At 33.4% G+C, this 15,027-nt stretch overlaps 1 protein-coding gene across 1 annotated transcript; it reads left to right on the plus strand.

The window, feature by feature from the left end:
• Positions 1-7,622: 7,622 nt before the first annotated feature.
• Positions 7,623-8,007, plus strand: LOC123193772 (formate--tetrahydrofolate ligase-like). The gene has a single exon (XM_044606865.1). It carries the CDS (start codon positions 7,701-7,703, stop codon positions 7,956-7,958), a length of 258 nt encoding a protein of 85 aa, XP_044462800.1. The 5' UTR covers positions 7,623-7,700; the 3' UTR covers positions 7,959-8,007.
• Positions 8,008-15,027: the final 7,020 nt, after the last annotated feature.

Consider the following 15,027-nt stretch of genomic DNA (forward strand, 5'->3'; position numbering starts at 1 on the left):
TCTCTAATCAACAAACTTGCATGAAATAGAAACATGTATCCCAAAACACCATTATGTGTTTTTAGGAGTCAGAATAAAATATTGCATGTCATTATACGCCGTAAGACCCATGGAACACATCTCATATACCGATCCAAGTATTACATAACTTCCAACGTCTGTTTCCACGACGCCATTTGCCCACGTACTGATTTCCATTTGGGAGACTCATTTACTGTGCGTATTTGTTTTGGCAGGAGAGAAAGGTTCTCTGTAAAATGACCTCTCATTCTCATTACATTCTCATCTTTTTTGGTTCTTATGCTTTGGGAGGCAGTTAAGACTTTTTATATAAAAGTCTAACCGCCAATAACCGCTAATCGGGTCGGGTCGGCCTGTCATGGGTGGACCCGGATCCAATAAATACATATGATTAAATATAATTTTTTTAGATTATTATCTATAATTAGAATTCCGGTTGAACCGACTGGTCCAAACGGTCCAACCGGTTCGATTGAAACCAATACTTAAAACCGTTTTTATTCCAATCCGGTTTTAAAAACCTTGATTTTAACTATACGCATTAACCATGGTGATAAAAACCATGACATTATAATTTCTTACATTAAATAGTCTTGGGGATTTTATTTTTTTGTGATTTCCAGTGTTGAGTGGTTGTTAAGTTAACAACCACAAAATGACATTCAAAAAATCCCAATTTTTCACTTTTATAGGATGAATACAATGCAAACCCACTGCAGTGCTCAGGCCCCCTTATATTGGCATTTTTTATTATTTTAACAAGTCATATTAGGCATGTAGATTGTATCGGTGGTCTTGCGGACCAACCTAATGTGGCTTGTGGAAAATCATTTAAAAAATAAAAATAATAAATATTAATTAAAAATTATTATAGTATTATATAAATTATATAATTTACGAGACCGGCTCATTAAAGACCCATAAAGACATTGAACCAAGAATGTCTTACTGTTTTTGTAGGTCTTACAACTTTTGCAAGTCAGCTCAGCTCGTAAGGCCCGCATGTAGCAACCCTTGGCTCGGCATAGCCTATTGGCACAGTGTGCCACATTAAAGTTGGCCCGACACAATCCATTACCACCTCTAACACAATGAGTGTTGTGGCATACTGTGTAAATTATTAATCCCAAGATGGTTTATAAGATGTGTTGATTGTATTGCGATGTCTCAAAGATGCCTTATTTGCTCTTAGGATGTGTCTCACCAATATTTTCTCTTAGATGTGTCTTCTCTCTTGATTGTCTTTTATATTTATGGGATGTACGAAGAAATGCTACATTTAAATTAGAATAATTGGAGAATAGTTAATTTAAATATGATTTTAAGGATTTATTTATATTCTAACTGGACTAAAAAAGAATATTTACAATAACGATAATATCCTGTTTGAAAATGAGAAGATAGTTTTCTTTTAATGTCACAGAAAAGAATAGGAAAATCCTTGTAGAATATTTTACTAAATGGATGTTTTCTCGCTATCTCAAGTTAGGGGGTCTACCTACATCCTATGTAGTTTTGACGGATAGAAGAGACATTTTGGGCATAAACCTTGTGGTTGGTTGTTAGTCATAGTTGTTTAAGGTTAGTTGAACTTGAAAAGATGTTTCTTGAAAATCCTACAGGATAGAGAATACTGTATAATAATTGCTTCCTGTTTTTGGGAGTACGAGAAGGGTTTCAACGACTTCAATCACTTTCTTCTTTATAGGAGCTGGTGCCATACGGAGATTTTTATATCTTTGTTATAAGGATATATTAGTTAGCATCACAACAACTTCATATGTTTTGAGTCGTGTATCAATCACATCACTTTCCCATGACATGTAATAAACATGTTCTATTTAAATCGCAAGATAACCAACACATGTCTAGGGATTGCATTGAATGATTTGGATTAGTCTTTGTTTGTTACATCATTTTGACTATAAAAAGAGAATGGTTGGCCTTAGTTTCTCATGTTTCACATACTTTTTTCTCTTGATATACTTGTGGGTTTTTTGTAAGTCTAGTATTCTTTTTTATCAAAGGAATATCATTATCAGTTTGTAAAATGGTGAGTTGTTCAACTACTAGCTATAGTCTTCAACGATAAGGGCTCAACTATGTTTTACTATTTTTATGCAAGTAGGAGTAGAGGTACTTTTGACTTTATGGCAGAAGAGGGAGGTTCAGAGTTTGAGTCTTCTTTGAAGGGAGAGGATGTAATTGATGGGTTTCCACATGAATTTTCATATCAATCAATAAGGATCATTTACTTTCTTGCCACTGAAGCAGAATAGGATCATACACCCCTTATGGATGCTTTAAGGCATCTTATGTCGTAATAACTTAGTTAGACCCTCATCCATAAGCTAGTTGTATTGCTAGGTGGAATTGAAGCTCGAGTACTACCTCATATCACATTTGAACTCTATCAAAAGAATAATGTAAGATAAATACTTGTGTCTTTGGTGTAGAGATCAGGTTAAAAGTGAAAGGTTTTTTGGAGAGGCCTCAAGGTTCACCTTGAGGGCTCAACATTCCTATATTACCTAACTTTTTCCTATATATGTAATATTGCAGTAAATATGTGTGCCTTTTCAGTTAGTTGTCTTATTATCTCTTTTTCCTATTTTGACCTGTTTGCTTATGTTGGCAACTTTTAGACAATTTCCTGTCTTAAGATGAAGAGATGATCTGATTCATGAAGGTAGACCATAGATTCGTAGTCAATACCAATTATCATAAGAAAAAACTCATGTAAGTAGAAAGCTTTGGGTAATAACTTTTTGTGAAATCTCAATTTACTAGTAGTTGGTAACGAGAGCATTTAATGTCTGAATAATGCAGATTCAAACACAAATTTGAAATATTAACTTGTAACATAAAAATTCTAAATGTGAAAACTTAATTAAGTGTCAAAAGGCTTACAAAGAATAAGTATAAATGTATCTTTTTCATGTAAAATGTCCATTCTCTGAAATCAAAATGTCTTCTTATTACTTAAGAGGGATGTGCTTGAGGCAGTTAACTCTAAACTGTTTGGCCTCTTATAGAATGTCCAACAACATAAAACTAAGAGTTTAGGATCCAAGTCCTAATTGATTAGAAAGCTCTTCTGTTTCCAATGCCGAACTCTTTCTTTTTCTCTTCAGATTTGGATCATTTTTTCCATATCCAGTCTCTCAAATGATACTATCAGCTTAGCTCAATGCTTTGGCAAGCCCTACTCCTCGTAAGCCAAATCTCTTCTATCTGTCAGATTCTTACAAATTGTTGCCTTAGTAAATCGTTGAGTAGGGATGTAAGTTATTAGATTTTTTTCTCTATGTTAAAGCATAATGCAATAAGCAGAATAATCTTGAAATAAGTTTTTGATTGGTTAATATGAGTTTATATTAGAACTCTATTGATTTGTACTATGATATTAGACGACCAGTTAATCAAAAATTCATGGCCACGTTGAAATTATCGTCTGATTTCTACTGACTCCGATAAATAAGATAAAAGACACAAGCTAAATTAAAACCAAGTTACAGAGGTGAAGGTAACAAACAACAACTTATAGAAATCAATATTAAACTTTCATGATCATGATTTTGGAGAAATAAATGGCAATCCCAGTAGGAATCACAACTATTACATGAAGCAATGTGTACATACAATAATCTTTACATAAAGATTATAAAAGGCTGTAGAAAAATACAACAAAAATATTATGTAACTCTACCAAAATCACTCTATGATCCCTATCTACTTTTCCATCATACCCATTTCTTGAAATCTTGATAGCCTTCTAAAGAATTAGGATAACACCAATTAGGGTTTTCAAATTCTAAGGCATGGTCGAATCTTGGCAACACCAATCAGCTTATCAAATTCTTAGGCTAATTCTAGGGGATAATTCCACTCTACCATTTGAACAATCTTGTCAATCGCTTGTTAAGCAAGTGCTCGTTCTTTTTGCCTTTACTCTTTCAACTTCATTTGTGCTTCTTTAATTCTAGCTTCTACCTCAGCTTTCTTTCTTTCCTATGTTTCCTTGTCCAACAAGTTACTCTTAATCATCTTGTCTTAAGCCCTGAAAATGAATTCAACAAACATGTTCTTAATCATTACCTTCTGATGACTTGGTTCTAAAATAACACCTGATGTTAAGGAGAAACCATTTGGATAGGAAAGAATGGTGTAAGAAGAAAACACATAAGCCATTGTTTTAAGTGAGAAAAAGAAATGTAAACAATACAAATTCAAGAAATCTTGGATGTGTACATATATATAAACGGATATTGAATTTTTTGCCCTAAAATAGGCCTACCTATACATCTATACCCTCATTTTTATAGTCTAAATATTTTTACCACTTTATGTGTTATAATACTTAAATTACCCTTGTCTTCAACCTTATAAACACAAGAGAAGGAGAATAAAAAATTTCATTAGAGAATTTACATATCTTGCAAAGATTTCACACTAAAAGCATCCAAATCCAGTTCAGTCTTGATTCAACCACTTATGTTATCTTTTTTTTGTTTAACAATTGAAAATCAAATAATATAAGATAGATTCATGTTTATGGCTTTATATAAAATATAATTTTGTTGTGATTTCATGTTATTATATTGTTTAATGTTATGATTTAATGTTATTATATTGTTTAATATTGTTATATAATGTAATTGGAGTATTGATGGTTAAAACTAGGAATGAGTTGATAAGTTTTAGGTCTAGATCAAAAAATAGAAGAAAAATAGGTTGGTGTCGATGCCAACCCCTAGTGTTAATGCAAAAGGCCTTTAGCGTTAATGTCAACCCTTCTGGTCCTATATTTAAGTTACATCTTAGCCTTAATGCCTAGAGTTTATGTTTTAACACAGGTGTTTTATGCTTTAGGTTTATTTAAGCCAAGATGGAAAAAGTTGCATTTAAGATTCGCTATGGAAAGTAATGGATTTTAAGTGATGATAATGTGATAAAATATATTGGTGGGAATGAGAGAGGGATGTGCAGTGACATAAGTGTTGATTTCGAATGATTCATAACGAGAATAAGCTATCGTCTAAGACTCAATCGAAATTAGTCAAATGTATATGTCTTTTCCCTAAGTGATGTAAGCCTAAAGTTGGATTCGAATCGAGCTTATTCAAGCTCGAGCTTGAGCTCAAATCGAACAAGCCCAGAACAAGCCAGTCTTACTCAAGCTCGAGCTACTTGCCAAAATTTTCAATTAAAAATTTTGATACAAAATGATGTCGTTTTGATTAATATGTATTAAAACGACGCTATTTTAATAACGAAATAGTTTAAAACTCGAGCTAGAAATAAGCTAAGCTGAATTCGAGCCAAATTCGAGTCTAGTTCGAGCTTTGCTGTATATAAATAGAGTCGAGCTCGAGCTTGAGCTCAACTCGACTTGAATCCAGCCTTATGTGAGCCTAATAGAGATTGTAAATGATGATGATCTCAAGTATATGATGGTCAAAGCAAGAAGTTTACGGGGATCGACCAAACTTTATGTTACTGAGAGTCCAATTGAAGGAAGAACAATCAATAAGCTGAAGATATCATGAAAAAGAAAAACATAATCATCCGATTGACAAATGGACACAACCATAAAGTTTCCAAGTGTTTGGTGGGAATTATAGTGATGATGATAATAACGACGACGTGGATGAGGATTATGAAATTAAGGGTAATAAGGATGATGACAAAGATGGTGAATTCTTAAGGTTTGATAAGGACATGTACGATATACTGAGCCAAGATGTTGGCAGAAGTCAATGTAAGATTTTGGTAACAAAATTAAATCATGTAGATCATGTTCACATCATATGCAACAATGGTGATATGAAATTTACATGTTATTTCAAGAAATAAAGCATAGAAATATATAAATTACCTTGCACCTTATAATTTAATTTGAAGTTAAGAAGCTTGAATCACTAAAATAAGTGATCTCTTGACTTGCACCCTTCAAAGAAGAAAAATGAAGGCTTTTATGGCTAAAGGAAGAAGAAAAGGAAATACTCTATATTTTTTTATTCTTCTCTCCTATTTTTTAAGCTTCAACTTGATATTTATCAAGTTAATCATGTGTCCATTTTCTATTGGTTTATAATTAAAAGTAACTAATATTTTGACACATGTTGAATGATTTGTGCCTAAAATTATGTATTCAATTTTTTAAACAATTTCAAAAGTGTAAAATGATAATTTTGCCCATTTTCTGAATTTTATTTGAAAAGTGCCATTTTTATCCTCGAAAAGTGCTAGCCAACTGTGAATAAATATTTTTATCTTCATACCACCATTTTCTTCCTTGAAATATAAGTGTGACCTTCAAGATTCACAGTGTTGTAGGCATGGGCCCTATATCAGATGATACATTTCGTTATATCACTGTATAACCTAAAACTATCGTTAACCGATATACCTCATTTTCTGTTATGAAACGAAGCTCCCACTGATCATGTGGTGTCATCTAGCAATGTCTCATGACCCTTATATCACAATAAAGTACAAACCTCATATTATGTCGAATGAATCTTTCTTACTCATACTTAACATGTAGTCTAATCCCTCTGTTGTTACATCCTAATTAAATTTGGATTCATGGAATATTAAAATCCAATAGTTAAACTCTTCGAATATCAAGTAATACATCAAAAGGTGCCACATTGAAACACTTTTCATGTGGACTTTTATTTACACTGACTAGTGTCTCAATTTTTCATGTTTCTTGATATTCATATGAGAACTCAAGAGTAATCAAGCTGACAGATCCCTGTATGATCATCACTTGTCCTTTCGCTCAAGTAACATATGATCAATTCGACTTTTGAATGAGATATGATTAGCCTCGTGGTATACACCAAGTGAACTATATGTCCCGAAATGAAGTACAACCATGATATCTCAAGCCAAAAGATCTATACACTAGTATGATTTACGATGTATCATTGAATGCATATCAATGCCTATGTGATCATCATTTAACAGTCACGTTCGATAAACAATATAATATAACAACCTTTGATTAGTTCTTCAACCATCAAACAGTTCAATTGTTTACCCATGTGTATATTCACTATGCCTAATATCATCCAATGATACTCTATAGTAATATAACACACACCCACTATGCAATACTACTGCATAAATAGATTGTCTATATAGGAAACAATTTGATGATGTTTATTAAAACTCATCAGAACCTCTTACATGTCATATACAAGGTTTTTAAAATCGGATCGGAATAAAAACCGTTTTAAGTGTTAGTTTCAGTCGAACCGGTTGGACCGTTTGGACCGACCGGTTCAACCGGAATTCTAATTATATATAATAATCTAAAAAAATTATATTTAATCATATGTATTTTATATACTAAATTTTATGTTATGTATACTTTTCATAATTAACAAAATATATAAATTATTAAACATTAATTTAATAAGTAATAAAACTTATTTTTATCGTTAAAAATAAAACTTTTAACCGGAAACAACCTAAACCGGACACACATATGTGCATATTTTTGTGTTGTGAATATTTTGATAATTTTTCACTCCTGTCAAGTTTGCAGTCTCCAAAACATCAAGCCAAAATATTGTTATTTCTTCCTTCATCCACAGTCACTTCAGGACTTCTTTTGTTGACTTGGAATTTCATTTTTGTGCAACTAGGCTGAGCAACAAATTAAGATGTACAGCAAGCAAGGGTTTTCTAGTCTCCCTATCTGCATGGCCAAAACTCAGTATTCATTTTCGCACAATGCTTCTGAGAAGGGAGCCCCAAGTGGATTTGTCTTACCAATACGGGATGTAAGAGCTAGCATTGGGGCTGGGTTCATTTATCCTCTAGTCGGGACAATGAGTACAACACCAGGTCTCCCCATAAGGCCATGCTTTTATGATATTGATATTGACACTACAACTGGAAAGGTTGTTGGTCTCTCTTAAGGGTGCGTGAAAATTTCCCAGATTTTACTTTCCTCAAAAATGTTCATAAACCAGAAACTTTGAAAGGGAAACAGCCTAAATCGGGTTAGACCGCGGTTCAGGTGCCAACCGGTGGTTCGACCATGGTCCAACCCGATTTATAAACTAAAACGGTTTTGTTTTCTACCTTATTCGTCTACAGTACCGGTTCACGGTCCAACCATTTAGACCGATCGATTCGATCCGGTTTTTCAATCCTTGGTCATATATATGTAGCTAATATGGATGCAATATACAATTATAACATAGATATAAAAGTGATGCAAAAAAATTTTGGGGTTTCAGTTAGGTGATCTTCCTATTCGTTATTTAGAGGTACCATTAGTTACTACTCGTCTACAACATTCTGACTATCAGCCTTTGATTGAGAGGATTCTTGCTAGAATCAGACTTTGGACTTCTACCTCTCTTACATATGTTGGGCGCTTGTAGTTGATTAAATTTGTCTTGTTTTCTATACAGGTTTATTGGTCTTCCATGTTCATCCTTCCTTTAGCTGTTATGAGGAAGATTGAAGGTATCTTACAGGGGTTTTTGTAGAGTGGCACCTCGTTTTTGTATTTAGGGGCAAAGGTGGCTTGGGCATTTGTTTGTTACTCGCTGAGGGATGGGGGTTTGGGGATCAAGAGATGTAAGGACTAGAATAAGGTAGCAGTATTGAAACACATCTGACGGCTTTTGACTGATCATTCTTCCATTTGGTCTTCTTAGGTTCACAAAATCCTTCTTAGAGGTCGCTTATTTTGGCATGTCAGAGTTACTTCAGGGGTTTCTTGGGCTTAGAAGAAGATTCTTATTAGTAGAGATTGGTGCAGGGGTTTCTTTGTTAGCTGCATTGGTGATGGTCAAGACACTTCCCTCTAGCTTGATTATTGGCTTCCATAGGGCCAGTTATGTGATCTTTTCTCTTTTCAGGTCTTGTCAGCCACAAGTCTTACTAGGGATGCTAAGGTTTCTGATAGTTTTCATGATAGCATATAGGTATTTCCTTAGAGTTATTCGGAGTTATAGCAAGTTTGGGATTCTATTGTTTCTTCCCATGCAGTGGGATTTTTGATCACCTCTTTTGGAGAGGTCACTCATCTAACAAGTTTTCAATTGATTCTGCTTGGGATATGTTGCGACCCCGATGACATGTTAATTTTATCAATCATTTGCTCTGGTTTTCAGGCTGCATTCTATGACACTATTTTATCTTATGGTTTGCCACTATTGGTCGCCTTCGTACCATGGATCGCCTTCAGCATTATGAGATAATATACTCTGTAGTTTGTGTGGGTCAACTATTGAGACTCATGACCATCTTTTCTTTAGCTATGATTTCTCTACTTACGTTTAGGGGGAAATTAAAGCTATGGCTCTTCAGGCATGGCTGAGCTTCTTATAGTCTTCTTTTGTTTATTGGGTTTTCTTATACCTTAGACGGAGGAAGGACTTTAAGCATCTTATTTCATGGCAGCAACGGTTTATTTCCTTTGGTATGAAAAGAACAACCGGGTGTTCTATTAGGCTAGTAGGCACCACTGAGAGCTTATTCGGGATATTTGTGATGTTGTTCATGTCAAGATCATTTCTATGGGGCACAGCTATGATGTCTCACCACAGTTTTAGGCTATATGGCATTTGCCAAGCTAGTTCTCTTTTAAGTTTTTTGTATTTTTCGGTTTTTGTTTTACTATCAGTTTATGACATTTTAGTGTTTGCTTTGGATTTGAGCATTGATTTTACTTGGGGTATGCCCCTCGTATGACATTTTAGGGTTTAGGGTTTGTACTATATTTATTCTTTTATGAAGTCTTTTAATTTCTCCAAAAAAAAAACATGTATTCCTTTATTAATAATGTATATGCAATATATACATAGCCTTGAAACCGACAAAGCAATTGATTTCTAGGGTATACTCTAACAAGAACTCCTACTTGCACTAAAACCAATCGTTGTAGTACTTAATGCCCATCTTTTCTAGATGTTAGTCCAATAGTCTTTGCGTCAGTGCTTTAGTTAGTGGGTTTGCAAGATTGTCCACCTAAGCAATCTTCTGAATGACAATATCTCCAGCTCCAACGAATTCTCTCAAGATGTGATATTTTCGCTAAACATGTTTTGACCTTTGATGTGTTTTTGGTTCCTTTGCCTGTGCAATGGCACCGGTATTGTCACAAAATATAATTATTAGTTGACTCATCTAAGAAACCATGCCCAACTTTATAGCGAATGTGTATATCCAAACGACCTCTTTCATAACTTCTGAAGCAGTAATATATTCAGCTTCTATAGTAAAGTTTGTAGTAGTCGATTGTTTGGTAATTTTTCAACTGACTGAGCCTCTATTGCAAACAAAGACAAACACAGATGTAGACTTTCTATTGTCTACATCTGATTAAAAATTAGAATCTGAGTATCATTTAAGCGTTAACTTTAAACCCCTATAACCCAGTATCAACTCTTTGATCCTCCTAAAATATTTTAGGATAGCTTTTACTGTTGTCTAGTGTCTTTCTCCAGGATTTGACTGATATTTGCTTACTACACTAACTGCAAAAGCATATGACACCTCACACATTCGCTATCACTCTTCATCAGTCTTTGGACACATATCTTTTGATAGGTGTGTTTCATGAGAAAACAGCAGAAGACCTCTCTTAGAGTCTTACGTATGAAAGCATTTCAACACTTTCTATATGTACAACTTTTGAGATAAACCTATTAATCCTTCCGCTCTATCTCTATAGATGCAAATGTCTAGAATATAAGTTGTTTCTCTTGGATCCTTCATGGAGAAAGATTTCGTTAGTCATAACTCAACCTCAGTCATAGTACCAATATCGTTTCCAATTAATAATATGTCATCTACATATAAGATTAGGAAAGCGACAATTTTATTCTTATCCAATTTGTAAACACACAGCTTATTCGAATTTTTAATGAAACTGAATACTCGAATCGTTTTATCAAACCAAATATTCCAACTTCTTGAAACTTGTTTCAATCCATGTATAGATCGATGCAGTTTGCATACTTCATGCCTCTTGGTAGTGGATACAAAACCGATTGGTTGTACCATGTACATATTTTCCTCAATTGACCCATTAAGAAAAGCAATTTTAACATTCATCTGCCACATCTCATAATTATAGTGTGTTGCGATGACTAATAGAATTCTGATGGATTTAAGTATCGTGATTGGTGAAAAAGTCTCTTCATAATCCAACCATTGTTTTTTAGTATAACCTTTAGCTACCAATTGAGTTTGATAGGTTTTGACCTTTCTATCATTACCAATTTTCCTCTTGAAGATCTATTTATATCCAATCAAAACTATTCCATTAGGTAGATCAATAAGTGCCCATACTTGATTGGCATTTATAGATTTAATTTTTGAATTTATTATCTCTAGCCATTTACTGGAGTCAATATCCAATATTGCCTCCTGGTAAGTTTTTAGATCCTTTAAATGCTCAATTTCTCCTATTAGAAGCAATTCAAAATCTTCTTCTGTCAGAAATCCATATCTCTTAGGAGGTCGAGATACTTTAGAAGACTTTTTTACTTGAGTCATTGTAGTTGGTACAAATGATTGTATATTGGGAGGACTTACATGAATAGGCTTGGTTATTAGCTCTTCGGACTCTTCTTTGAGCGTAATTTTCATTTGTTGCACCACTTTTTTCTAAGAATTATTTCTCGAGAAAATATGCATTTTTACTTACCATAATCTTTTAATCAAAGTGAAAGTAGAAATAATATCCTAAACTTTCTTTTGGATACCCGATGAACCAACTCTTCTTTACTCGGGACTCCAATTTATCTAATCTGACCACTTTGACAAATGTTGGACATCCTTAGATTTTCAAGTAGTTTACATTTAGAAGTCTATCATACCATAATTCATATGACGTTTTTCGAATGAACTTTGATGGTGTTTTATTTAGCACATGTAGTGTTATTTGTGGGGCATATCCCCATAAATAAACTAGTAAGTTAGTAAAATTCATCATAGATCGTACCATATCTAACAAAGTACGATTTCTTTGTTCAGACACACCATTATGCTATGGTGTGAATGACGGAGTCAACTGATATAGTATTCCTCTGTCTCTTAAGAACTCTTGAAATTTTGTACTCAAGTATTCACCTCTACGATCTGAACTCAAAGCTTTAATACTCATTCCAGTCTGGTTTTCTACTTCCTTTTGGAACTCTCTAAACTTTTCAAAAGCTTTAGATTTATATTTCATCAAATACAAATATTCGTATCGAGAATAATCATCGATAAAGGTAATGAAGTACAAAAAACCTCATCGGGCCATTTCATTAAAGGGGTTGCACACATCAGTGTGTATCAATTCCAATATATCTTTAGCTCGCTTCCCTTTATTTTTAAATGGAAGTTTAATCATTTTTCCTCGAAGACAAGATTCATAAGTAGGATAGGGTTCTGAACCCAATGAACCTAAAAGTCCATTTTCTTCTAATCGTCGAATTTAATCCTCTCAATATGACCAACTCTGTGATGTCATAAGACTATTGGATTTATGTGTTCTCTAGTTCTTTTAGATGATATGGAATACACGATGCTATGTAAATCAAGTTTTACCACATACAAACCATTTGTATTGATAGCATTTCTCACTAATCTATTTTTAAAATAAATTAGACACTCATTTTCGTTAAATGTAAATTGATAATCATTTTTACACAAAACTAGAATAGAGATAATATTTCTGGTGGCATTAGCAAAATACAAACTTTTTATACAAAGTTATTACATGCCTAATAGGTAACTGTACACAACATACATCTATAGCCTTTGTAGAAATTTGTGTCCCATCGGTCAGTCTTAGTGTGATCTCATCACGTCTCAATGCAAAACTATTCTACAGATGTTGTAAATAAGCATAAACATGTGAAGTTGAAGTAAATCCAATATCCAGCAATCAATATTTGAATTAACATTTAATTCAAATTCAATTACATAACATTGATATGTACTTGTTTTGCCTTTTCTCGGATCATCAAGGTATAGAGGGTAGTTCCTTTTCCAATGCTCCTCTTGGTTGTAATAAAAGCAATTTTTCTTCTCTTGTTTCTTTTCTTTCTAGAGAACAAAAGGTCATGGAGACTGAGAACGTGATGCCCCGATGTTAGAAACTTTTATCCTAGAAGGCCTGGTAATTGTTTTCTTAAAACCTTTTCTTTGTACTTTTGGTCCACCAGATCCCACCTATGAACCTCTCCTCCAAGGCTTTTAAGCTTGCCTCTTTTTACCGCACCTGGCAAAGACAGCTAGCAACTTAGCTGGTGTTTTCCATTTCTTCCCATTATTGTAAAATTCTTGAATATCATTAAGAAGCTTAGGGAGAGTGCGCTAAATCATATTAAGATTATAATTTGTAAAGAACGACTTAAAACTTAGAGGTAATGAATGGAGAATCAAATTCACTCGAACATTATGCGACAAATCTGTGCCTATAATTTGTAACTCATCAGTCTTGTTAATCATTTTAATAACATGATCATCTGGGGAAATGTCTTCCTTAAGCCACATGCTGAATAGTGAAGTCATCAAATTATATTCCTTTACTCAAGCATTTTCACTATATAACTCTCTTAAAGTAGTGATAATTTTATACGCACTCTACATGTTCTCAAACCAAGTTTGGAGTTCAGATTTCATTGATGCTAGCATATAACTGCAAACTTGTAAGTTAACATCCACTCATTTAGCAAAAGCCCTTTGCTCCTCCTCAGAAGCGTCAAGGTCCACTGCTGCTGATAAAGGTACCTCCAAGACATAGGCTGACTTTTCAAGATTGAGAACAATTATCAGATTTCTTAGCTAGTCTTTAAAATTGGGAGCAATAAGCATATGCAAGTCTATCAATTTCAAGAATATATTGCTTTTCGTTGACATTTTAAGATTCTATATCACAAGAGAGAATGCTGCAAGAAATGACAAATTTATTAGTAATTATCAATAAACCTAATGTTATTAGCTCCCATTATTTTATTCAAATCTTATACTTCCCAAAGTGAAGTTTTGGAAAGTTCATTGGATCACTTTCTAGTAGGGAATCAAGTTTTTATCAAACTTGGCAAACCACACATAATAGATCTAAGTCTGTCAAGCTCAATAAGTAGGAAACGATTTCCTTTTGCATTCCAAATGCAAGCTACGATTCATGTGAGCTTTTAGCTTTGAGCATCGCACATAATAGATCTAAACACTCTAAACTAGTCATATTTAACCCATTGTGCTTTCCAGACATAATACCCCATCACTCCCACACATAATAAAATCTAGGGAATGACAAAAATATTACTCTAGACACCAATCGACTAATTTTACGCCATATTGCATAGTATCCATCACATAATAGAAATCTAAGATTTCCAACCGTATGACATAACCCTAATTGACCCGTAATGGAAGACTAGAATTTGATATTGAAGCTTTGGGGAAGGTTTTATTATTATTATTAGGTTCAGTTTATATCTCGAGTAGTCTAGTGTGTATCTTTGGATACGTATTTGTCACCCAAGACATATTACTAAACCATATTCTTATGATTTATGTCATTGAAAGCTTATCTAATAACCTAAATGGTATTGTAAGAATGTTTCATGCTTAAAAGTTTTAGTTCTTTAAAACACAAAACTATGTATTATATATCCTAAAAAAATAAAACATAAAACTTAGACATGCTACTGAATACATATCAACTATATTATTCAATAATAAAAAAAATTCATATTTTCATACAACTTAGCATAACACATATCTAAAATGTACGTTAGGTTGATTTTGCATATAAGAGATCCAATATCTTATAACTTAATTCTAGACTAGCAAACTTGATTTCTTATTTATGCATATAAGACAACAAACATATCCAATATTTTATGTCCATTTCAATACAACATACATAATGTTAAGCATTTAGATGCATGATGTTTAACATGTCATAATGTCTCACATATATAGCATACACATGTCACACATTAATGTTATCACATATACCTATAATAA

The sequence above is a fragment of the Mangifera indica genome, chromosome 12 (genome assembly GCF_011075055.1).
Source record: "Mangifera indica cultivar Alphonso chromosome 12, CATAS_Mindica_2.1, whole genome shotgun sequence".
NCBI classification, from domain to species: Eukaryota; Viridiplantae; Streptophyta; class Magnoliopsida; order Sapindales; family Anacardiaceae; genus Mangifera; species Mangifera indica.